Source organism: Motacilla alba, chromosome 1A (genome assembly GCF_015832195.1).
Source record: "Motacilla alba alba isolate MOTALB_02 chromosome 1A, Motacilla_alba_V1.0_pri, whole genome shotgun sequence".
Taxonomy (NCBI): domain Eukaryota; kingdom Metazoa; phylum Chordata; class Aves; order Passeriformes; family Motacillidae; genus Motacilla; species Motacilla alba.
Window position 1 is genome coordinate 70,568,994 of NC_052031.1, and position 26,051 is coordinate 70,595,044.

At 43.0% G+C, this 26,051-nt stretch overlaps 1 protein-coding gene and 1 long non-coding RNA gene across 3 annotated transcripts in view; both read left to right on the forward strand.

The window, feature by feature from the left end:
* The first annotated feature begins 9,368 nt into the window (after positions 1-9,368).
* Positions 9,369-18,404, forward strand: LOC119708222. Its single transcript, XR_005258989.1, has 3 exons — positions 9,369-11,045; positions 14,282-14,458; positions 17,385-18,404. It is a non-coding gene; the product is annotated as an uncharacterized LOC119708222 (long non-coding RNA).
* Positions 18,405-20,490: 2,086 nt separating this feature from the next.
* The window catches only part of PDE3A (phosphodiesterase 3A), a 224,408-nt gene continuing 218,847 nt past the window's right edge, over positions 20,491-26,051 (forward strand). Inside the window, exon 1 of one of the 2 annotated variants that reach the window (XM_038154345.1) lies at positions 20,491-21,414. In XM_038154345.1, the coding sequence (XP_038010273.1) occupies positions 20,626-21,414 (789 nt within the window). In that variant the 5' untranslated portion in view covers positions 20,491-20,625. The remainder of the gene's footprint in view (positions 21,415-26,051) is intronic. The other variant, XM_038154344.1, reaches the window with a different exon arrangement.

Sequence of the window (26,051 nt, forward strand, 5' to 3'; positions counted from 1 at the left end):
GCAAATAAATCAAATTCTTTTGACGGGCAGTGGAGATTGCAGAAGAGCCATGCACCACGTTCACCCCCCCAGCTGCTGAGTTTCCCTGATTGCTGCTGTAATTTTGCTGCTCTAATCAGCCACAAGATGATAACAGTCATGCAAGGCAAGCAATTACTGGGTTTCCTGGGACAGTCCAACCACAGGGACTATTCCTAATTTAAAGGAGCTGTAACTGCCAGTGTACATGGATGCATTTTTCTTAAACATCTCTGACTATAGTTATGAAGTGAAATAATAAATTGTATTCCCTCTTGTTCTCCTGCAGGGACTGTGCCTAAGCCTGGAATTACTGACATCTGTGTATCATTTCAGTGGTAAATTACAGCTGGGACATGCTAACCCCAAAGTGTGAGTAAGGGCTGCTCCTAAATGATTGGAAACTTCTTGGCAATTTACTGTTGAGCTATAATAATTAGCTTAGTCTTCATTCTCTTTTGATAGTTGTGTAAAATTTGTGCTATTTCCTTAGCAGCAGAGTTGATTGTTTAATCAGCAAGAAGGATGGTTTTTCTGGTGAAGATTAGATCTCAGCTAAGCCTCATTTTGTGTTAATTGTCTCATTGACAACTTCCTCTCCTGCTCCCCTTCCCCCATGTAAGAAGAGGAGTGATGGAAACCTGGAATTAATATTGCCATGGAGATGATGTAATTTCCTGAGCTGCTCCAAAATAATCTGAATTTCAAAACTCTTTTACCTACTAATTTCAGGAAAAGTATAATAAATAATACAAATATATTAATGGCTAAAACATTTAATCTCATTGTAGATAGCTTGTGCCCAGTTCTCTAATAATGCATTTGTGCTTGCAGAACAAGAGGCTAAGCACAAAAATTACCATGGTGAAACTCAAAATTTGTGCTATTCATCTCTGTTGCCAGTAAATAAGATTAGAGTGACTGTTTATACGTCTGTTTAAAGCTACTGTCCTTGAAACCAATTAATGTAATAATGAATAATGAGTTTTTCATTTGTGAGATGGCGGGCAAATTGTTAAGAGGTTAGAAATTAATTTTATTTCTCAAAATGAATGGGTTGCAGGCCTTGTATCCATGTCATGACTATCCAAGGGAAAGTAAAATTAAAGCATTTTTAGACAAGGGCTGAAAATTTAAATAGCAGTCTAGGATTCACACGCTGCTGGGAATTTGGCCTTTGACTGCCATGTTTTGCATTGTTGGTGTAATAGGAATTATGGGATAGCTCAGTTCACCATGGAAAACACCTGTTTTAATAATTCTGTGCTGCTTACCAGGAGCAAGATGAAATAAATGGAACATGGGGCAGATGAATAAGACTTTTACTGGCTTCGTTAAGACTATCAATTGCTTAATTGAGAAACCATAGGGAAATTCAGAAAAACTCTTCCAAATCATCGTCCTCCTTGGATGAATTCCAGAAGTTTGGAAAGCTTCTGAACCTTCTCAACAATGCTATTTTGTGAGTGTGGACTGGAATTTGAGGTATTACAGTTAGAAGAAATAGAAATGAGAGGCTATTTTTAGGAGATGAGCCTTGTTGTGTCTTTGATATATAAAAGATATAAAATTCTACATGTGCAAGCACACTGCCTGGGGACATGGTTGAGTGGTGGATTTGGTGGTTTGAGGTTTGTGGTTGGACTTGATGATCTCAAGGGACTTCTCCAATCTAAAACATTCTGATTCTCTAAAACAAGTCTTGCTGAAATTTAGATATATTTCCAAAATGCTGGGAGTGGTTTAAGGTTATATTATATGCAGGTCAGAAACATTGTTTCTTCTTATTCTACTTATTCCATTGAGTATTTATGTTCTACTTTACACTCATGTAACTCTTTCTAGGTGGTTTTCAGTAAGTTACATTGCAAGTGTCAGCTTCAAACAGTCTTTGGCTCCTAACTGACAAATCTGTACCCTTTTGAGAGTACAGAAGAAATAATGGAGAAATAATGGTCTAAAAATGGGAAGTATCATTACTATTTCACTAGCTAAGCAAATTTGTTTCATAGTTCTTCTTTACCTTTGTTCAGTTCTTTTGTTGAATGTTTTTTTTTCCCCTATGCTTCCAAATATTTGTTGTGAGCTCCAAATAATATGTAACACTTCAGCATATGTGTCAATTTAAGGACACTAATGATGTTGACTCTGTCCAGAAAAATCAACTTTATAAGGGCTTAACTCTCATATTAAGTATTTTCTTATTCTATAAATTTTCTTATTCTGTAAATGCTTAATTCTCATATTAATGAAGTATTTTCTTATTCTATAAATTTTCTTATTCTGTAAATGCTTAATTCTCATATTAATGAAGTATTTTCTTATTCTATAAATTTTCTTATTCTGTAAATGCTTAATTCTCATATTAATGAAATATTTTCTTATTCTGTACATGCCTGTCTAGAAGAAAGAAAATTTAAGTTAATTCAGTAGGTCTGAGAAGACTGATGGAGTCTTGATTTTAGCATTGGTCTCTAGCTACATTGGAATTGGAATTGTTCAATTGTAGGTATTTTATCTTTCTAAAACACACCAGAAATAACTCTAGTACTTTTCTAGCACTGGTAATTATTCTGTGCTTACTTGCTTTTAATTTCAGCATTTGTTCACTCTCTGGGAATAATCACAAACACCAGAATTGTACAAGATTTCTACAATTAGGAGTCCCCTCCCTTCTAGATCATAGGTTTAAATATTAATGGTAACAGTTGCAAAATCAGCTTCTGGTTGTTTGTAGGAAGATCCCCTAGTGACATATGGAGCTGGTTTGAACGATGGGCAGAGGAAAAGAGTTTAGTTAAAGGTCCTTGAGGACCTCCCAGAAATTAAATTTTCACAGTAAGTATTGAACTTGGATTTCCCCTTATAGAAAACATTGAAATTAAAATGCACAGAAACTGAAATGCAGTTTGATAGATTAGCACGAGGGTTCTGTTCTCATTTAGAAAAAAACAACAATCCAATGCCTTTGTCTTCTTGAAGCAGCAATAGAATTCTAAATCTATTATTTTTATTCTCCTCAAATACTCAGAAACTGTGATGAAAGTTTCACTAATCATGATGAAACACTAACTGATGAAAGTTTCACTAATCATGCAGTCAAATAGCACCAGCTGTGAACAGAAGCCTAATAATGTGAAAGATTTGGAATGACCAAACCTGATCACCAGTCATACATTTATTAGCTCATTCATCCTAAGAAACTCCTGGGTTTAAAATCAAAAATATGGATGCTGCAAACCTTCAGTGTGGCTTGGTTTGTTTTGTTTTGTGGAAGTCTTGCAGTCCTTGCTGCTCCATTTCCAATGAGGGAAACATTTTACTCGTACTGAAATTGTGGCTGGAATGAGTTTCCATCCATAACCCCTCAATGCAAATATATATACACACATTTCTATATGTCTGTGTTTATGCATACACCTATCTACCCATCTACAGGTATGTAAACATTTTTATTTTAATCCCTCAAGCATGCAGCTCAGCCAGCCTGCCCCTGCACTGAAGGGCTGTATTGGCAAGGCAGGGAACTAAATATTGAGAGAATGTGTTCAAAATTGAATGGCCTATATGAGTTTTGTTTTATGCTAGACTGGATGTGAAAAAATATCTGTTTCATATAAAAATATTAAGAGGCAAAAGGGCAACAGTGGCCATGTAACTGAACAGCTTGTTTTATTTCAAATGCCCTGGAGCAATATCTTTTTTCCCTTTGCCCATCCTTTCATTCTCACAACTGATTCTAAAACTAGGTAGTGTCAGTGTTCAAAGTGTTGTACAGCTATTTTTATGTAACTGTTGTGTGCAAGATCATTTTTATTACTATGTTAACATGAATTTGTATGTGTATACTTTTTGTCACTTATCAAATGTGAAAAAAAATAATATTATGATCTTCTACTTCAGTGGGAATATATTTCAATTGTTCGTGATCAGTGAATGATGACAGCTGATACCATAAGTAAACAGATCATATATTATTTACCTCTGTGTCAAACACTTCCAGAATCATAACTCTTACCTTAATTTCAGGGGAAAAAAATTTAGGCACTGGATGAAAATTCCTTCACTTTTAATTATAAATTAAGATTCATAAGTAGACTGATTAAAAAGCCTGTTGGGCATGTACACTCCAAATTTTCCTCAGAAACCTTTTCTTCATGGAAAGTGCACGACAAACAGGTGGGTTTGATCAGCTACAATTATCTAAAGAGAGTATTTGACTTCATATCTTCAGATGATTTATCTCAGAATATTCCTTTGCAGTGGCATTCCAAGAGCAGGAATGTGCATGCAAGCAGTAACTCTACCTGTGGCCACAAATGTAGGATGCAGCAAAATCTCATTTTCCCTTTGTGCTGCTGCAGCCTGCCATAATAAGGAAACTCAGAAATATTTCATGGTCTGCTGTGATGTAAGGACTATTTTTTTATCCCTAATGGATTTTAATGGCTTTGGAAGAAAAGTGCTCCTTGTCTATCTCCTGTGTACACAAAAATTCTGAATGGTACCACACTGAGCTAGGAATCCTGAATGTTTGATGAGGATGTGCTACTGACAACTCAAAAAAAAAGCAAAAGAGGCTGCTCAGGACTATTTTACCATCTTTCTCCATCCTGTTCAGTATTTCAACCTTGCTATCTAAACTTTTTAAAATAGCCTTTCTTATTTTAAAGTGGGCTGAACATGACTCTGGTGATGTTGGCATTGAACTCACAGTTGGGTCTTTCATGGGATTTTTCTATTATTTTGTTTGGGTTTTTGTTTTTTGGTTTTTTTTTTTAATCTTGAAAGGCAAAGTCTGACAGTGAATTCCATTCTGGTGCTTAAATGAGGGTGAGTTCTTCCACCATTTAAGACAGAGTTTGCTGGTTTTTTTTCAGTTTGGTTGGTGGTTGTTGTTTTGGTTGGTTTGGTTTGTGTTTATTGGGGTTTTTTTGTTGTTTTTTTGGGGGAAGGGGCTTTGGATATTTAGGCTTTGTTGTTTTTTTTCTTTTTCTTTGCTAATGATGCTTCCATATTTTCTGAAGGCAGTGCTGCTTTGTAGCCTGGATCTCTCTCTGTTCATTTTTATTTTCACAGAGTTTCCTTTTTTTTCTTTTGCATTTTTAATAAAATAAAGATCCCAGATACCATCAAAGAAGGTCTCCAGGAATGTCTACTGGAGATATCTCCTATTTCAGTCTCAGATGTGCTGATATCCAAGCACTGGCTGGGAACCTCTGTTCTCATCAGTATACACCATCAGGTGAATATTTTTTTTTTCTTTTGGGGGAAATTTGTTTATTTGTTTTCCCCCCTTTTTTCACTTCTTTGGCCTTCAACTGAAGTTGATGAAGCACTGTAAATCCCACTTTGTGTTTTAAAGCACAGACAAATAATTTTAGTAAGATGAACCAATCCTGTCCCAAAGAAATGAAGGAAAAAAAACAAACAAACAAAGACATTTGAGAAGTTTTGCACTTTCTCTCCTGATCCTGACATCAGTAACAGAGGTCTTGTTAGAGCACCCTAAAGCATTCTCTAAGCTAGAAGTTATTCTCTTTTTTACTTAAAAATCTTTGACCTCATATTTTTCCCTAGAACAATAATCTTCCATTCTATTACCTTTACATTTCCAAAGTTTGTGTTCTGAGAAACAGAGTGAAGTATAAATTGTATGCAAACAAAGAAAGCCTGAGCAAAAAGCAGTCTTTGAATGGTTTCTGTTAATGTTTTTTTATGTTTAAGATGACAAACAAGTGCTCTTTATAAGGGAAGGCAGCAGTGTCTGTCTCTTCAAGGGCAATGAGATTTAGATCCTGGACATTTGTACATCTTCTTGGCTGAATCTCCTTCTAAAAAGTGAATAGTGAGGGGGCTGTTCCTGCCCTTAGAGCCCATCTGGACACAAGCATAACTTTCAGCCTTGATGTCAGAACTGTACTGCCAGAGCAGCCTGCTGTAACTCCTGTGTGCTCTGCTCCTCTCTGCTTGTACCTGGTACCATCTCCCAGCTAAAACAACACGGCCCCATCAGCTTCAGGAGGGCAGGGAGAGGGGAACAGTGATTTGGCATGCAAATTGAAGCCTAGCTTTTATTAACCAAGCTCAGCACTGCAGGATTTAAAGTGGTACCTTAATTTTTGGCTTTTATATTTTCACATTCTGTGCTGCTTTAGTGTGTGGGTCTGGGCTTCACATGAGGGGATGCTGAGCTCTCTGCACTGAGCAGGGAGACAAAACAATTCCTGCTCCAGCTGGGCACCAAGGACAAATGATCCAAAGCTCAGCCCAGGAGCACAAACAGCGTGGGCTGCAGAGAGAAAAACAAGCAGGGTGGGAGTGCCTGGGCTAAAGCTGGAATGGGACAATGAACTGCAAGGTGCAAATGGAGCAGAGCTGAGCCAAGGGAGAGACCCCGGGAGCGCTCGTGCATTTTGGGACCATTTTGGTTCATCTTGGGTTCATTTTGGGACCATTTTGGTTCATCTTGGGTTCATTTTGGGACCATTCTGGTCCATCTTGGGTTCATTTTGGGACCATTCTGGTCCATCTTGGGTTCATTTTGGGGCCATTTTGGTCCATCTTGGGTGCAGCCCTGGCTGGGCTCTTGTGCTGCCCAAGGTGGATCCATGGAGGAGATCCTTTGAATAAATCCCTGCTTTTTAACTCCGTCCAGCCTCTGTTCTAGCTCACCCCTCACAAGGCATCCAAAGGGCCTGAGCTGGTCCCTACACTGCTGCCTGGAGGAACATTGTCTGCTCTTCCCCCAGCTGGCTGAGGATTGACTGGAGATCACTCCAAGGTATCCTTGGAGACTCTCTTGACGTGTCAGCAGTGAGATGCACGCTGTCCTTCCATGCCATGGGATGTTCCAGGCTGCAGAGGCACCCCCTTGGTGCCCAGCCCTGTGTGACAGCAGCTGTGCACAGGGACATGCTGTGTCTGTGTTTGGTGAGTGTTCCAAATCTGGGTCCAACAATATTTGCTCGGGCACGGAGAAAGTCTGGGAATTTGATCTTGGCATGTGGCTGGAGCCAAAAATACAGTGCAGCAAGTGGGCATGGCTGAAATTCAGGCCTGTTATCCCAAATGTCACTCTGAAGGTTCTCAGAGACTTTCAGGCTCCCAGCAGACTCAGCTGTGCCAGTGGTGTCTGAGTGTAATGAGCTGGACCTGTCAGAACGAGTCCCAGGCAGCACATTAACTCACTGGCTTCACAGATGGGATTCTTTAAAAGATCTTTGTAATACAGATTTTTGTGATTTAGACTTTGAATTACCACCCTCTGCAGTACCTGTCTCACAGTTTGTGTCACATCAAACACACCTGTGAGCGTGCTTCGGCATGTAATTAAATTGCTATTTAATTAAATAAATTTATTGTTACTGGAGGGGTATTTTATTGTCACTCAGGAAAACCTATTCACAAGAGGGAAACAGCCTCTGATTTCTCAGTGCCTTTGCAAAAGCCCCCTCAGTTTTTCTGTGAGATAATGTAACAAAGGCATCCAGAGTGAGGGTGTAAATGACATTTTGTTCGTTCAAGGAACAAACAGCACCTAGGCTGGCCCTCAATCCACAGCTATCTCTTCAGAGTTTCCCCTTGTACATTGAAATGGTAAATGATGGCAGATGCCAAATACAGCTTCTTAAACCATACCTAGAGTAAACCATGCCTGGCTTCCTGATTCATCACGGCTGCATGCTTCGAGCTTTGCAGGTAACTTCATTTTTGAGACTGAAATGTCTATTTTTATTTTATTTATTTTTTAATCAATGGTGTTTAGATCAGTATCTGCTGCCTGTGGAACTTGTTTGGGTTAAGATTTCATTATGAATTTGAAATGGCCCAGATTCAATGAAGAGGTTGTCTTAAAATACCTCTGATAGACTTGAGCAATTTATGGTTATATTTCAGAGCCAGCTGCTGACTAGAGAGTAAAATCAAAACCACCTCACAATTCACAGTTTTGTTTGGCTTCAGGTTTAAATCCAGTTCACAGAAAGGAAGGGCTGAACTCTGCACCCCAAGATTTGCTCATCTCTTTTGCAGCTGTAAGCTACTGGAGTGCAATTATTATTAGCAATCTAAATGTAAATGTTGCTTTTCTCCTGTATTAAGTAATAAGTCCTTCTGTAATTATCGTGGGGGTGCTTTATTGCTAAAATACTCAAATATGATCTGGGAGGAATAAGGAATCATGCTACAAACCCACCTATTCTCCACTATTAATATGAAAATATTAATATTTTTAAATAAAACCAGAAAATTCTGGGATCACTGGAATACTTAAGAAGAAACAAACCATTTTCCACCCATGTGAAGGCCATAAAACATTGGTGGACAAATCAATGCCTTATTCAAAAGCCATTCAAGTTCCTCCCTTCTACATCAGTAGGATGAGCAGGGTTTTCCTGGAGCTCTGGGGTGAGTGGGGATGGTTGGACTCAGAACTCATTTGGGCATGAAGGTTCACTTAGCCAGCAATGAACTGAAATGTGGCTGGAGCCCCTGCTCCTGTCCTAAAACCAAGAAAAAGATTACACAGGTTTTGAAAAGAACGGCAAACATTACTCTCTTAGGATGAGATATTGCTAAATAGAAGAGGTGCAAGTAAATTTTTAAAAATATTGTGAAAGAGTCAAAGGAAGTCGAAGATTTTTTGAAACTCGGCAAGTCTAGCTCAGGTTCTCTTGATTCTGGGTTCTTTTCACACAGCACTGAGTACATCTAGAAGCTTCCAAAATTCATGGGGATTTTTAAATAATGCAACAGACTAAATCCTAAACTGGGACCTGTCATTTCACTTTTATTTTTTTTTAGTTACACAATGAAATCTGTAGGCTGCAAAAGAAGATGATGCAGTGCCCTGGACGCAGACATCTCTCCTGCTGGCTGGGAAAGTATGGGATGAATGTGGGATGGCTGCTGCCTGCCTGCCTCCTGAGGGTGTCACTTGTGTCCCTGCAGAAGGACTGGGTGTCACTTGTGTCCCTGCAGAAAGACGGGGTGTCACTTGTGCCTTTCCAGAAAGACGGGGTGTCACTTGTGCCTTTCCAGAAAGATGGGGTGTCACCTGTGTCCCTGCAGAAGGACGGGGTGTCACTCGTGCCTTTCCAGAAAGATGGGGTGTCACCTGTGTCCCTGCAGAAAGACGGGGTGTCACTTGTGTCCCTGCAGAAAAATGGGGTGTCACTTGTGTCCCTCCAGAGAGATGGGGTGTCCCTTGTGCCCCTGCAGAAAGATGGGGTGTCACTTGTGTCCCTGCAGAAAGATGGGGTGTCACTTGTGCCCTTCCAGAAAGAAGGGGTGTCACTTGTGCCCTTCCGGAAAGATGGGGTGTCACTTGTGCCCTTCCAGAAAGAAGGGGTGTCACTTGTGCCCCTCCAGAGAGATGGGATGTCACTTGTGCCCCTCCAGAGAGATGGGGTGTCCCTTGTGCCCCTCCAGAGAGATGGGGTGTCCCTTGTGCCCCTGCAGAAAGATGGGGTGTCCCTTGTCCTCTGGGATGCTACAGAGCCACGGGAGTCCCAGGTACATCCCAACTCCCACGCTTGGTCACCACATGAGAAGAACCAATCTGCTGCACAGAGGCACCAGGGAGGAGATAAAACACACCTTCTGATTCATTGCTCAGATGCTTGTTCAGAAATGGAGAGGCACCCAGCTCCTGAGCTCTGAAGAGCCAGCTAGCAGTGAGGTAAAACTGCCTGCCAGGTTCTGGTGTGTGCCACAGAAACAAAGGGCAAACTAAGCAGTGTCACTTCTCTGTGTCCTACCAAGACCTTCATAGAGGTGAGGAGCTTAAAATAAAGATATCTAAGTAATTTTCAGATTTTTAACTAAGGCTTAACTATCCCCTAAGTTTATTTTTAAAATGATTATTCAGGCAGGGCCAGTTTACAAAGCCTGATCCTGAAAGGACTTCAATCCATGGTGGTTATTTGTTGTTCACTTACTTACAAACCTTCTCTTAATCAATCATTCAGGTTTTTCTGGTCCTTAATCCTTAATGGTCCTTAATGAAATGCTTTTCATTGGTTTTTGCCAACTTCCTGAAACTGAAGAAAACAGCAACAAAGATCCCTCAAATAAATCTTAATAGTTACTAACGACAATAGTAGATACCCCTTTATTAATTAGGCAGAAATAAGTCTTTAAACTATGCAAATGGGGTGTTTAGGGGGTTTTCTCTCTTTTTGAGCTCTCATCTGCCCTTCTGTGCATTGCAGCCTTGCTGAAGGACCTGTAATTAAATTGAGGAGAGAAGCTGCCCTCAGTAAATGGTTCCTCCAAAAAAGTCCTCCAAAGTAGCTCATCAACGTCCTCCTCAAGGAGTGAAAGGATCTGGGTAAAGGCACAAGAGACGTCAGCTTGTAAGGCCATCCACAAAACCTTCCTGCACATGTCTGGGAGTGAAGGGATACCTGGACAGGGACGTGGTGCCATGGAGAGCCCAGACCCAGCTGCAGCCCTGGGTATCCTACAGTCCAAACTCAAGAGCTGCCCCAAGGGGATGGAAGGGATGGATGGTTCCGTGTCACAGGACTTGCACGGGCACTGCTTGGGGATCAGCAGAGACCAGAAAGTAAAGAAGCCCTCATTTTCCACATCAGAGTGAAAAGGAGTGAGCTCTGACAGAGCACAAACCACCCAGGCAGGAGCAGCCCCTGAGCCCGTCCCTGCTGTGTCACCCAGGCACTTTCTTTCATTCAGAGGATTCATTATTTAAATCTTAAAATGCCTCTCTGAAACTCAGCAGAGATATTCCTGCTTTCAGTAATACATCTGCAATAATGCTTTCCTCCCTGCTCCAGACCTCTTTGAAATCCAGCACTGCAGTCAGGGGCATGTTGACAGTTTTGCATGAATTAATGAAAAAGAAGTTGGAAGTGGTTGACCAAGATTTATTTATTATTCTTAAACTGACTGTGTATCCATGTTGCTCTTCTGAAAAGAAAATTGAGAGAAGAAGAAACTGAAAAAAAGCTCTTGAAATGTATGATTTGGAATTCATTCTGTACCTCAGTCTACAGGATACAATTGTAAGTACCAAGGCTTCTGGTTTGAGGTGGAAATTCTTGCTCTAAATTGTAAGATTGCTTTCCTGGTATTGCTTAACATGCTGAGAGGATGTGAAAATGGATGTTTCCAATACTGGGAAAAAGGTAATCCAAAGTTGGTCACTTAATAGATAAAGGCTAACTATTATTTAGTCCCTTTTGTTTAAAAAGAAAATTATTAATCATCTTGGCAATGAAACCCTAAGATGCAAAACATTAACATTCCTGCTGAATATTTTATTGCATACCCTTTATGATAAAAACCTGAAATGCAAAATCTTCATGATCCAAGCACAGAGGTGACACCTAATCTTCCTGAAGCACTCTGGAACGTGTTGAGTTGGAAATACGAGTCCTCCGAGCCTCCCTTCATTTGCATGCCCTCCTGTTTCACAACCCTGCTTCCTTCAGCACCTCAGCCTTCCCCAGAAATTCTGTGTTTGCCTCTGGCTGTGGCAACAGCCCCAGGCAAAGAGAGGGCAAGGAGGCTGCCAGCAGCAGAGGCTGGCACTGGCCAGCCAAGGGCTTGCATGGCCATGCCAGCTCAAACACAAGCACTTCCTCTTGCTGCTTTCCTCCCTCCTGAGGCCAGCCAACCAGAGATGGAATTTCTGCATTCCTGGAACACCTGCTGGAGGCTCTCAATGCTCACAATTATCCTCCCAGCCCTCCGCAGGTGCAGGGCAGGTTCTCTGAGAACACAGCTCTACAGTGGATAGGTTCATCTATAAATCTCAGTGAAACGCATGCCGCAGGATTTAAAATGTGTTTATATTTTTATAATTTTTGCTGAGAAAGCAACAGCAGTTGGAATAATGTTACGTTATAAGGCTGTGAAGCCTCGGGCAAAATCTCCAGCTCTTAGTAAATGCAGGGCTTTCTATTGCAATAAAAACCTTTGTGTCAGCATCTTAAGCTGCTGGATCACTTATGCCTTTACAATCCACACCACTCAGTCAATTTTTAACCCTTCTCTCAACACAGGCTTTCACTTCTCAGGCATTTGTCTTCACCCGCTACTGTTGCTGTAGGACACAAAATAAAACGACACGGACACTGGAACTTCTAAGGTAAAAAGAAGAAAGTTTAATTTCTGACTTCAATATTTCTAGATTTTCAAAAGTGACAGTGGATTGGAGGATGACAGTGCCACCTCTCCAATGGCACTGGACAAACCAACAGTCTATCAGATCTTTCCTCCTCCAGAAAGGAACGTAAACCAATAATTATTTACATAAAACCGCGTGAGAAAGCTCGCTACAAGAATGTAAACAGGAGAACTTAGAAGAACAAGGCAACCCGCTACCAGTCGACCCCTTGCTGTCCTCAGCTGGCAGGGCAGCTCCAGGAGCACCTTCCCAGGTGTGCCCTGGCTGCAGGTGCTGCCTCGTGCACGCTGGCTGTCAGGCAGGCTCTGAGCTGTGGGAGCCACGAGCTGCTCCTCCTTTGGCTCTGCACGCCCTGCTGCACAGATGGTGAGCCACGGCACGCGCCGCCCACTTGTCTTTTGTGCCTCTCTCCATATGGTTCTTGTGCTGGACCTGCAAACAAGTTGGAGCACTTGGTGGGACTAGGAAATTAATCTCATTGAGCTCAGCAATGTTGCTGTTAAAATTCCTCGTGTTATTGTACTGCTGTGAGGGACTGAGTGAGTCAGGTCAGACTGAGATGGGAATTTGCAGTTCCCTTGATTTTGCTGGGGTCAAACCCACCTGTGCTGTGCCTAAAGCTTACTCTGGGGTGTGTCTGTAAGCCACTTCAGCATATGAGTGAGTTCCTCATTTTCCTAAGAAAATCATCTCATGGCAGGTGTGAGATCGTGCAGCACTAATATCTGTACGTGTACATTTCATAGTATCTGTAAATGTTCACTGCATAATACCTGTACATTTCATAACATCTGTACATGTTCACTGCATAATATCTGTACATGTACATTTCATAATATCTGTACATGTTCACTGCATAATATCTGTACATGCATATTTCATATCTGTAAATATTCACTGCATAATATCTGTACATGTGCATTTCATAACATCTGTAAATGTTCACTGCATAATATCTGTACATGTATATTTCATGATATCTGTAAATATCCACTGCATAATATTTGTACATCTACACAGCACAATATCTGTACATGTTCACTGCATAATATCTCCAAATATTCTGACACTGCACAGGATCCCACAGTCTTGGAAATGGATAATGCCACTTGCTGCTTTTGCTGGTGGTAGGGGAGACAGTATTAAAGCAACCTGATATGAAAGTGGATGAATGATTTATATTTCGATGATAGATTTAGTCGTGTCCTCTTTGTGCTTCAAAGGAACTGATGAAAAATGTCAAGATTTCAGGATTTAGGACAGCATCTCAAAGGGAGCCTGTAAAGGTTCACGAGTCGAACTTTCACTGTAAGATTTAGCTCCCCCTGAGACACAGGGTCAAAGGCCAGAATTATTTCACAGATATTTTAGATGTATTTGTTTCTCAGTTAGCCACTTGGGACCAAATCCCCAAGAAGGAGCTGCAACATGAGGGAATTTCTGTGTTGTGGGGTGGAGCACGGCTGTCCAGGCTGTTGAAGGTGATAGAACACTGATTTAGGGCTCAGCATGGCTAATGCAGCTCCAAGATGGAAATGGAGGTGCAATTCCTGGAGAGCCACCACCAGTTCCTGCTGAGAGCTTCTGCTTCCCAGCACATGGGGCAAGAATGTATATTGTGGCTTCCAGCCACGTCAAGGTTTGGGTGTACAGCTCATGGAGCTGTGGAATCTGGCAACCATGAAAAGTAGGGATATTCATGATGGAGACACCTGTCCCTACTCCAGTGGTTACTTTATGTATTTTAAATATTTGTTTTAAATCTTATTTTCAACATTTATGCTATAAATCTTCTACAAACCAGCCTCAGGACAGGGGCTGGGATCCAGGTGTCTCTGCCCCCCTCACTGAACGTTCCTACCACAAGGCTGTGGTGTCACACTCATTGCTTCTCCCTTTTTACCACAGCTATTTTTTATTTATTTATACAAAGTGAAACACATTCATCATCAAGGCTGGCAAGATGAACAAAATATTCCATGGGCAGGAGTTTAAAGCCCAGTTGGAGAATGAGAGGAATTTGCTACCCAGCCCTCCATCCTTTGTGACTGCTGATTTTGGGAAGCTGCTCCATGTGCTCACCACATGCCTCTGGGATTTTTTTCTCAGGTGACACAGGTGGAGGAACTGTGCTCGAGAATCCTTCCAGGCATGACTTAGACATGGAAAATTCAGCTCTGCTGACACTGCAAGACTCCTGGACGAGCCCAGAAGTGAACCTTTAGTACCTGGTTTATCACTAGAAGCAGAGCACTGTAGAGGTAGCTGAAGAATTTTTGGATTAAGGTAAACAATCTTTGAAAATCCCACTAAATACTTACTTGCATCTCTAGATACTGATCTCACCACAATAATTTGATTCCAAATCTATTCAAGAACTTGTGTTTCCTGAAAATTAAGACTTTGCATTACATTTTTTTCACTCTAAAAGAAACTTCCTAACATGGCTCAGAAGGGGATTGTCATTTATAAGTTATTAATGAGCCTTTGATTGTGTGCATTACATGTCAAGTGAGAATTTTTTTAATGAAATGAATATTTTTTTTGGCTAATCAGTAGAACAAGTATTCATTCTTAGCTTCCCTTTACTCTGAGAGATTTGGTCTTTTTCCTTGGAAGACACAAGTTAAAATTCACTTTCTACATTTCTGTTTCTCAGCTGTTTAAGCAGAACTTATTTTTTTAGTCTTTCTAGGGAAAGATGCTTTGAAAATATCTGTCCCATTTCCTAGGAAAAAAGTTGCACACTTTTATACGTAATTATAAACCACAAAATCAGAAAGCATAAAACTCAATGTTCTTACAGAACTACTTAAAAATGAGAGTAACTTGCTGACATTTTTTGGTACTGTTAGCTCTGGAACACAAGATAAAATGGAACTGACACCAAAGACAGTATTCAGGTTAGTAAATATCTTGATTTTTGTGTTCTCTCCCAGAACTGTAACCAAACAGGTTATATGAAAGAGCATTGAAATTCCTGTTAGAGGAATTTGTGACTTCCTTGTATTTCTATTTCTACAGAATATTTCTAAGAATTAGGAAAAAAAACCCAAACAAAAAACAACCAAAACAACAAAACAACCAGATTAAAAAAGACTGAGAGAATATTTTGTGTTTAGGGACCAAAGAGCTGGCTAGTCCAGTCAAATGGAAACTTAGGAGAAATAGGGCTCCATCCTACCAGCATTTATGTATCCACTCAAATTTGTTGAGTGAGAAGTTTTTTAAGTGAATATTAAAAAAAAAAAAAAAATAGTGGAAGAGTTAAACTTCACTCAGTAACCAGAAAACTAAATACCATTTAAAGCACAAAATAACCAGAGGATCCTGAGCAGATTTGAAGCAGCCAGTGTACTTGTAATTATTACTTTTAAAAAAGGTATTTGCTTTCTAAACCAGTACTTCAGGTGGCTTCAAAATTACAACATAGAGAATTTAAAAAAAACTTTTTTTAGAATTTTTAGAATTTTTTTTCCTGAACCTAAATTTATGAGAGAAATTTTTGGCATAATTATCTAATGCTAGCAAAAATAAACAAACCAAATTTTGGGACAGTCATTGAAGTATTATAAAGGTTGGCATCTTAAAAAAAAAAAAAAAACAAAACAAAACAGACTGCTTGTAATCATGTTGCTATAGGACATTTCTTTCAAAAATATCTGGTCACTGCTGAAAGTTTGTTTTATAACCAAAAGCAGTTAAAACCAAACCAAAACCAATTTTTCCACAGACCAGGATTCACTGTTGCAGCAAAAACCTCTGCATAATGTGAATTCTCAGCTGCAATAAAATGGAATTACTCTTTGAAAATTAGATTCCCTCCATGGGCATCATAAAAAATTCTCCATTCACGTGTATTTTACAAGAGCCTGGAGTGACAGAACAAGGAGAAATGGCTTCAAACTGACAGAGAGTAAGTTTAGATTGGATAGATCTTTAGATTGGATATTAGGAAAAAATTCTTTAGTATGAGGGTGGTGATGCCCTGGCACAGGGTGCCCAGAGAAGCTGTGGCTGCCCCATCCCTGGAAATTTTCCAGGTCAGGTTGGATGGGCTCTGAGCTACCTGGGGTAGAGCAAGAGGTCCCTGCCCATGGCAGGGGGTTGGAAGAAAATGACTTTTAGGATCCCTAGCAACCCAAACCATTCCATGACTCCATGATTCTACTGATGAAAGATACATAGGCAAAAGCAAATATATATATAAAAGTTACAGAAGATAACCTTGAAAAGGCTTCAGACACATTTTTTCCTCTCAAGAACTGGAATTTTACTCTTTAGCATGATCATGATCATTCGTGTAAGCTAAAAGTAATCAATTCCGTTCTGAACAATCCTTACTTTGAAATATAAAGATTGTACTTTCTTTAAATGCCTCTTGAGGAAGTGTAACAGACTTAGAGAGACTGAAAACCCATTTCTGTGCTTGGAAAAAATCTGAATCAGCCTATTCTTTACAGTGCATGAGGATTCTAATTGTTTTCCTAATACAGTAATTGGAATTCTTTCTATGCACACCACAATGGAAGACAATGGAAATTTTCATAAATTAATAAATTTGATTTGTCATCAAGTGGATGTTCTCCACAATATAGGAGTTAATTTTTATTCATGACATACCTCAGTAATGTATTTTACATTCTTCTCAAGAAGAAAACCTTGAAATTGTGAATTAAATGAGACACATGCAGTGTGGGTCTAGTGAGTATGGCTGCACTCAACTCCAAAATTATATTATTTAGTACTTCTTTGCTGAAAATGGTATAGAAATAATCTAATTCACACTGTAAATATGTTTCAATGCCACATTCTCTATTAAAATCATTGAATCAGCAAGATAACTCACACATTAATTTTTTTCCGACATATTACTCTGGATGCTCAATTGGTTACATGAAAAATTTGTAATTTCAAAACTTTCAACTGAATTTCATGTGAGAGTCTGTGAAATGCTACTGAAGTCAGAAAAACGCTCATAATTGTAAATAAGCATATTTTTAAGTGCTCCAGTAAAGAGACACATAAATCTGTCATGTAATGTACTGGTCTTGGGGAACAGTCAGCTGTCCAAAAATTCTTTACACCTCCTTTTCTTCACTATCCACTTCCTTCTCTTTGTTGTCCAAACTGCTTTTTTTTTTTTTCCCTTCAGTTAAAGCCAGTTCAGCTTTTTAAAGTAACTTGATGTTCAACCTTTATTTTCTCACAGACCTTTCTGTGACAGCAACCCATGGAACTTCCTGGGTTTGTCTCCTTTGCCGTCTCCAAGAATCTCTACCATCACTGTGGGAGATTGTGCTGCAAATGGAGGCAGAAAGGGTCATTTCTGGTTTTCCCTGGAGTGTGAACCGCCGCAGTTCCTTTGGTGAATGACTGACACAGGGACCTCATCCCATGGAATGGTTCCTTTTTTCTCTGGGTTGTTATAGACACCTATTCATCAAAAGGAGGCTGCAAGGGCCAAAAAGATGCAGCACCAGAACTTCAGGGAAGTCTTGAGCTGTTGACTATTTGCAGGGGTAGAGAACAAGAGAAATCCCCAGAATTTCTCTTCTCTAGAGAGGGGAGACAGAATTTTTAGGTGACTATATGCTCAACATACTGTTTAAGGAGTCCCTGTCAGCTGTAGGCAGCCTAATCCAGTGGAAACATATCCTGAAGAATGAAATAACACAAATATCTTCCTGCCTTTCCCCCTTTTTTTTTTTTTGTGTGTGTTCCTGCACAGGAAATCTCCTCAATGGCCATTATTTCTCATCTTCTGTTCTCTTTGGCTCATCACACACCATGCTTTCCCACCTGGTAGTGATTCTGATGGAGACTCTAAAATTAAATTACTGCTGCCTTTTTGTGAAAGATCTGCACAACCTGGGTGCCTGAAACACCTCTAGATAGTAGATGAATAACTGACAATTACATTATTTCATTCAGAAAGAAGCAGAAGTAGTATTTTTATCAAATCCCACGTGGTAGAGGCCACTGCAGAGTTCATCTTCCCATGCACTGATCAATGCATGAGAATTTCTGCCTCGACTTATGTGAGCCTTGACTTCCATCACGCTACCTAATGCAGGATGTGAGAATGGATACACCAGGAAAAAGGACTCTTAATTTGACTTTCTTGTGTCAACTTCAGTGCAGAAAGTGGCAGATGCCTTGGGGAGGTCTGGTCTGTTTCATGTGAGACTGGAAAGAACCTAAAATGTGTCCAGACCAAAAAAAAAAAAAAAAAAAAAAGCTGCTGCTTTTAATCTAAATGGAATAATTAATGTTTTAGCTCAAGGAATTAAAAGAATATAGTCAATTATCTGCTCTGATCCATGTATTATAATTCTAAATGGGGTGGCAGCAAAGAAATTAAGGTAAGGAATGTTTATTCCTCTAGTCCTTCTTTTTGTTTTTATTATTTTATTTGAAGTGTCAACATTTCTGGTATCAGGAGGTGTAAGTGTAAAGTAACAAAGTGAACAAGGTGGAGATAAATAAAGATGTAAGCAAATGCCAGTTGGTAGGGAGTATTAGGTCAAAAGCCTGATCTATCTGATTTGCAACTGCTGCATGTGTGTTACCCAGTGTTGCAATATCCATTTATTTGCATTTTGTTCTGATGCATCTAGACTTAGAAACACATGAAAGATGCATATTTTTATTTAAAAAAAAAAAGTGAAAAAAAGTAATTATTACTATCTGGGTACTGGTTCTGTCTCTGGGAGGTTGAAGTTTAGGGTAGATGGAACCAGCTATGTTTTTCTAGATGTGTATGGCAACCTGCTGATTGCTGTCTCACCAGAATAAACTCCAAACCTTTCCAGCTGTTCTTAATCTGGCCCCTTAACCTTTAAAAAAAACCAGAGGCTTTCCATTCCTCAGAGCCAAACTTTGCTAACAATATCTAGGTTGTTTTTAAACCAAGCTTCAAACATAAAAATGACTAATAAATCCATATTCCATAATAGTTAGGCTGGAAAACTATTATTTTAAGAGAGACTCAGTTTTTATGACCCATTTCTAATAAAAATCCCAAGTATGCTTCACTAATGCTACCATTTCAGATACTCAGATCCCGGATGACAGGCATGATATCCAGATAGATGCACCAATAAATATGTAAAGGCTATAAACCTGTCTCAAATTAGTGATTTGTAGATGTGCAAGGGGGAAAGAGGGCTGGGAAATTCTGTTTTCTAATCTCGTTTCCTGACTCTTTAAGCTCCGTCACTCCACAGCTGGTGATGGTGTTTTCCCGTGGTTTGTAAGGAGTGCTAAGTACATTACTCCGCGCTCTTCGGGGCACACGGGGGTTTGCACAGACTGAGTCCTCACCTGATTCCACTGGTGTGAAGAGTGATTTTGGGCAGCCCAGGGGCAGGGCCAGAGTGTGCCCCGAGCACAGAGTGAGGCAGGTATTGAGGAAGGAAACAGCGGCTTTTGGATGGAGCCGCAGCCTGGAAGCCCGCAACGCTTCGCAGGACCGTAGCCCGCTGGCTTTGGGATTCCACCTCGGGCTTCCTATTAAAACAACAACACAACCCGTAATAATCGCTCGTAAACATCCATCTTCCTGACTCTTTTACGGCCTCGTAATTGCCCCCACCCTGACAGGCGGATTTATGCCCTGGCTGCCAGCGGGCGATGCCGAGCGGGGCAGGGCCGGGCTGCCCTTCCCCGGGAGCCGCTCCGGCAGCTCGGGCAGCGGCAGAACCCCCGGCTTTCCCCTCCGCCTCCTTCGTTATCGCCTCCAAAACCCCGCTCCGCTGCGAGGGTTTGGCCGAGTTTCGGTGCAGGTTTGCTCCGGGGCTGTGGGCAGCCTCCTCTCCCGGCCGGGGGGAGCGCTTTTCCCGTGTAAAGCTCAAGCACCATCCCTGCAGCGCTCAGGAGGGAAATCCTCTCCTTTTCGCTCTTTTTCTCTTCCCAAGCAGGCTTACGTTCAAGATTCTCCCGCAGGTCTCTTTCTCGCCCTCCCGGCAGGACTTCGCAACTTCTGCCGCCGTTCCGCTGGCCTTTTAGCTGCCTTTTTTTTTTAAGCCCTGTGCTTTATTATTTTTTTTTCCTCCCTGTCACAAGGCTCCTTCCCCTCGCCCGCGGGGCACGGCCGGGACCCCCGCGGGCCGGGCCGGTCCCTCCGGCGGGCAGCAAGGCAAGGGATGGCCTAGAAATTAAGCAGCACTTCCGAGGTGCTACACCTCCCTCTCCCCCCTGCCCGTTTTCCTACACCGCTTAGGATTTCTCCGTGCCTCTCCCAGCCCCGTACTTTCAAGAAGCAATTTTAATTTACCGCCCCGAGGTGGTCGCGGAGAGGCGCGGCTCTCGGGGAGGGGGGAGCGCAGGAAATGCCGGCGCTGCCGCGGCGGGGAGCGCCCCCGGCCCGCCGCCCCTGACCGCGGGGGTCGCTCCCGGACCATGCCCGGCTGCGAATAACCGCGGGCTGCGCGGGGGAGCCCACCGAGGCCATGGAGGAGCGGAGCCCGGCGGGCGGCGGCGGGGCGGCAGCGGCCGAGCGAGGGGCGCCCGCCCGGAGCGCGCCGCCGCCGGAGCCCTGGCGCCGCCGGAAACTTTCCCCGGCGCTGAGCGCCGGCTCCCTCTCGCTGCTGCCGGCCCTGGCGGTGGGGCTGGCGCGGGGGCAGCGCGGCCGGGGACCGCGGGGCCGGGGCTGGGTGCCGCCCGGCGCGGTGCCCTTCTGCCTGGCCGGCGCCTCCTCGGGCGCGGGGCGCTGCCCGGTGCGGGCGGCGCTGCTGCTGCCGCTGCTGCTGCTGCTGCTGGCCGCCTGCTGCGGGGGGGAAGCGGTGGCGCAGACGGCGCTGGCGGCGGGGGAGGAGGAGGAGGAGGATCACTCGCTCTCCCTCGCCGCCACGGGGGTGGTGCTGAGCTGCCTGGCCGCCGTGACATGGCTGGTGCTGAAGCTGAGGCAGGGCGTCCTCATGCTCGCCGTGACTAGCGCGGCCAAGACCACGTCCCTCGTCGCCTTGGAGAGGGTCCCGGCGTCCTGGCGGCCCTACCTGGCCTACCTGCTGGGGCTGCTGGGCATCCTTCTGGCCGGCTACGCCGACCGGCTCTGGCCCCCGCGGCGGGCCGCCCCGCTGGCCGAGCCTCCCGCCGCCCCCCCGGCCGCGGACGAAGCCCCGGTGCTCAGGCGGCGGCGGCGGTCCAGCTCCATGATCTCCCCCGAGATGTCGGGCGGCGGCGGCAGCGGCAACAAGACCCACCGGAGGACCTCGCTGCCCTGCATCCCCAGGGAGCAGGTAGGGCAGGGGCTGCGGGGAGACGGCTCCCAAAGTTTGCCGGGGGTCCCGGCGGCGGCGGAGGAGCCGCTGCTGCCGGAGAGGCCGCGCACGGAGCGGGCGCGGAGAGAGCCCCGGGACGCCCCGGGACGGGGCCGGGGAAGCCGGGCTCAAGCCGGGCTCAAGCCGAGCTCTCCGGACCAGGCTGTCTGCCCGCGGCTGCGGGTTCGGGCTGTGCTTTTCCCTTACAGCTCGGCTTTTCCTTAGGCTGGGGTAGACGGTGCCCGGTCGGCTCTCGGAGCCGGTGCGAACCTGCCCTCGGGTTTGCCAGCATCACTTAGGAACCCCGCTGTTCCAAAGCTGTAGTTTCCTAGAAAGGTAGCCGAGTCTTTTAAAAGTTGCTTTAAGCTTGGAAGGGGTGTGTGTGCGTGAGCCGAGCAGCTCGTCCGCGGTGGGAGAAGTCCCTTATCGGGGCGGCAGGCTCGTCTTTGCCCTTTGCCTCCCCGAGGCTGTTCCCGTGCGGGTAATCGATAGCTCCGGCTCTGCCCTGGCTCTGGGAACCGGTGCGAGGCACAGGCGATTTACCTCAGCTTTGTTTCCTCCGAGAGGCTGTGACTGGAATGGCTGAGTGAGAACTTTAGTACCAGAGATGCGCTCGTTTCAATGCACACCTCCAAAAAAGCTGGAGGAAGAAGCAATCAGGCACCTTTACTGCACAGCTGAGTAGAGTCCTGACACGGGCACTAAGTGGGCTTGGTTCTGCTCTTGTAGCGTTTCTCAGTTGTTTTGAGATTTCAGGTTGCCTCACAAAAACATCACTTGACACTTGGGTGTCTTGAAAGTCAGCGCAACCCCTGCTGAGCAGTGGCGAGGGAAACCTGGGGGGAAATGAGAATCAAACTGTGTTAAGTTTTCTTATTCAACTAGTGTTGAAAAGGATTCTGTGCGCTGTGATCAAGTGAAGCGTGTTGTCATACACCTAAGGTTTTCTTTCAAGTGGCTTGCTGGATAAGCAGCAAAGTTATTTTCCAAGTAATGGCATCTAACTTATACGGTGTGGGTGGCTGGTTTGTTTCTGGAAATTGTTTGATTGCATCGCTTTGTGGTTGGTATTGACATTTCTTAGAAGAGGGCCTGACAACCTTATATACTTGAGACTTGTCTTACAACAGACGTACTTATTTATTTAACAGTTTTGTTTAGGTAAAGTAAATATTTACCACAGACAAATACAGTGTGAAAAAGTAGAAAACTGACCGAGTTCTGACTTTAGCAGGAGCTGAGAGGCAACGGTGTAAGAGTAATTTGTAAGTACAATAAGGCACGAAATTAAAACTGTTTATGCTTACTTGGTGATGCTAGGCATTTCTGATGGTTTATTACAATAATCATTTGTAAGGTCTTAAAACATATTTTCCACTTGCTTTCACACTTCCAGTAAATGCAGCCTTCTAGTTAACATCTCCAAATGTAATCATTCCAAGACGGGACCCAGTGACCATGGTCCTTGTCTTCTCTCATGGAGGGACTTCAGATCCCCTGCATGTACCAGAAGGTTGGACTGGTGATGGATGACAAGGCAGACTCCTTTTCCCTCCCTGATGGTGCGTTACCTGGGGACAGTGGCCAGCTTTGCCCCGAGCAATTCCCACTTCCAGGCTGTGGAGCTGGGCTGGAGTTAGCTGGCAACTATTCTGTTCATCCACTGCAGGATTTTGGCAAATTTCTCTTTTGTTCTCACTCACTATTAATCAGTAGAAAGATCGGGTATTGCTTCTGTCTCTGTGGGTTTAGAAATGGGTGGTTACTTTGGAGTTTGGGGGGACTTTCTGTATTTTCAGTTTTTTTTAGCACAATGTAGCTGTGTGTATGTGAACTTCTCTCCCTAAGAGCTGTTCTCTTAAATAAATGCTAGCATGAGAGAAAAATGGAAAAGCTGAAACAAAGCTCTGTAAGGATCTTGAAGAAATGATGGGAGAAGTGGGACTCTCTTACAGCACACACAGTTTATGTTTATAGCAAAAATCAGCTCCCTGTAGACTTAAAGAAAGTATAGGTAAATGTTTTCTTTTGGACAGTTTTTAAATATAACATGTTAAAAATAGATGTGAGGGCTTTGAAAGAAAACCAGGCCTTCTCTTGCCCCCCTGTTTTTAAACAACATCCTCTGAATGTTTCTGGTCTTGTTTGTACATCTGGGAGCTGCCAATAGTTTTCATCAGGAAATAGATCCACTTTATTGCTTTGAAACACGTACTTCAGTGTAGTGACTAACATCAGGCAAAGTTTGAGAGATTTTTCCCATCGCCTCCCGTGTAACCTTTCCTATTGCTGAGCACTTAATTGAGCTTTTATTTTTCCAGAATTTGATTCCCTTCATGTCTGACTGTTCCTGTTAATACAAGATTCTATGAAAGTCGGAATTTCTGAATTTTCCTTATTTAGTCACACACATCCCAATTTTAATCTGAACTCTTCCCTACTAGAATTCGAAGGTGAATCTGTGTGACATTGTAAAGGACAGCACCAGGAACTGCAAACTGACAAACTGGATATTGTCTTAACACACCTTGTGTTAGCATCTTATCGGTTCCAAAAAGAAGTTGAAAATAAAAACTTTCATTAAAAAAGCCACCATCCAGAAATCAAATGGTGCCATGATGCAGCCTTCTGTTGTTGCTAAAAGTGCTTTTTGCTCGTTTTCAGTTTAATTCTGTGCTTTTTGTGGTTGCTGTTTGTATATGATCTCTCTCTTTCCCGGCTTTGGCAAAGTCTTTGGATTAAAAGCTTCCAGGCTGGTGCGAGTGTGGATCTCATTGAGGAGTGTGTGCCTGATCTTGCTCCCAGCTGTGTTGTCTCCCTGTGATTTCATCAAGGCTGGCTGAGGATGCTCAGCTCCTCGAGGGCTTGCTCAGATTTGAGAGAGGATGCAGAGCAAAATTATGAATGGATGGATAAGACAGAAAATGAATGAATGAAGAAATGCCTTTTTTTTTCCTTTTTTCAGTAAATGCAAAAGCGCCACCCAGAAGATGGCTTTTGGAGTTTTTTCTCCAGGTTTTGGCAAACATGTTATCTCTTCCTGAAAATGCAGAGAGGAGGTTGGTGGGGGTAGAGAGGGGAGCAGAAGTGTGTTCTATGTGTTGTTTTTTCCATTAAAATATTATAATGCCCATGTGCTCTGAGGCTTGTGCCTCTGATCAATGTATTAATCTTGACACACAGCACTCCAAGGGGATGATTCTGCCTTGGTGGGTAGAATGCTTCACAGGAGATTGTAGCTGGGCAAATCTAAACCATGCTGAACACTCCTGATTTTGCTTTTGAGCTTGCTTGTTTGTTTTTGTTTAGGGAAGCTTTCAGCTATCCTGGATTTATTACAAGTATGCGTTATTTGCAGCTGCTGCAAACAGTTTGATTTGCTTTTGCGGGATTTTATTTTCTTTTTTACTTTAGTAGGGGTACAATGCACAGCAGTGTCTGAAGGACTACCAGTGGGTGACACAGCCCTGTGTGAGAGAAGGTGCTGAGTCCTGATGGAAGCTCCTGATGGAGCTTCTCCCATGTCCCCAGCTGCCAGGCCAGCAGCTCCACGTACAAACTCCTGCCCGTACTCTCTGCCCCCTAAGGCAGACAGGTTTTCTATCCATTTTCCTCATGTATGTCTCTTTTCCTTTGTATTTCTGTTTCTCCCTCCTTCTGGGCAGTTGGAGAAGTGGAAAGCTCTTTGCCTTCCCAAGGGACATCTGGTCTGTCACTTATTTTCTGTTGGTTTGAGACTCGGTAGCTGTTTTATTCTGCTGCATCTTTCCCATCCCTTTTCTCCTTATTTTTTCAGGCTGGTAACCTTGGTGCCAGATTTGCCTATGTTCCTTCATCAGCAGCAGTGGGTTTTTTTGCTCAGTTCACTGTTTTTCATGGGGTTCTGGGTGGTAACCCTGCCTGTTCCCAGCCCTAGCCTGGGAAAGTTGTGTGCAGGACTGTTGTTATCACCGCCTGTCTGTGGAGTTGAGATGACAATCCTGGAACAGTTCACATGGCCAAAGATATCTCTGCACTGATAAGATCTAAGAAGCAGTGGAGAAAAAGAAATACATTTGTCAGTTTTTCTTTTTTATTTTTCCAAGGGAAAAATTAAGGCTTTATCTCTTCTCATTGTTCGATAGTGACAGCTTTGGTAGTGCCAGGAATATGTTGCTTCTTCCCCTTTGCTGGTTCTTCCTCGTTTGACCTTAAAAGGTAGAGAAATGTACCCTTATATTATAACCACTTTTTATTAATGTGGATCCTGTGCTCTGGCCTGAAAATGGGAGCAACTGGGGTGCAACATAGAGAAATTTAGAATTTTAGAGGGGAGCTGGCAGGTTGAATTTAGGTACTGAACTTTGTCTGTGTCTATTAGACATGTGAGGTTTTATATACCAAATACCTCCTCCTAAAAGGGTTTATTGAGCTGTAATTACTCCGATAAGATTGAATGGCATTGCCATTTAGATCACTAAAAACTAAGGAATTCTGAGGAGTTATGTCATCTGGTGACTTGCTGAAACACAACCATGTAAAATATTAAAGAAAGGCTCCAGGAAAAATCACCCAGGGATTCCAGAGGTAATGCTTTATTTTCTTTTGCATGGCTTCATTTACGCAAACCTGCTCCG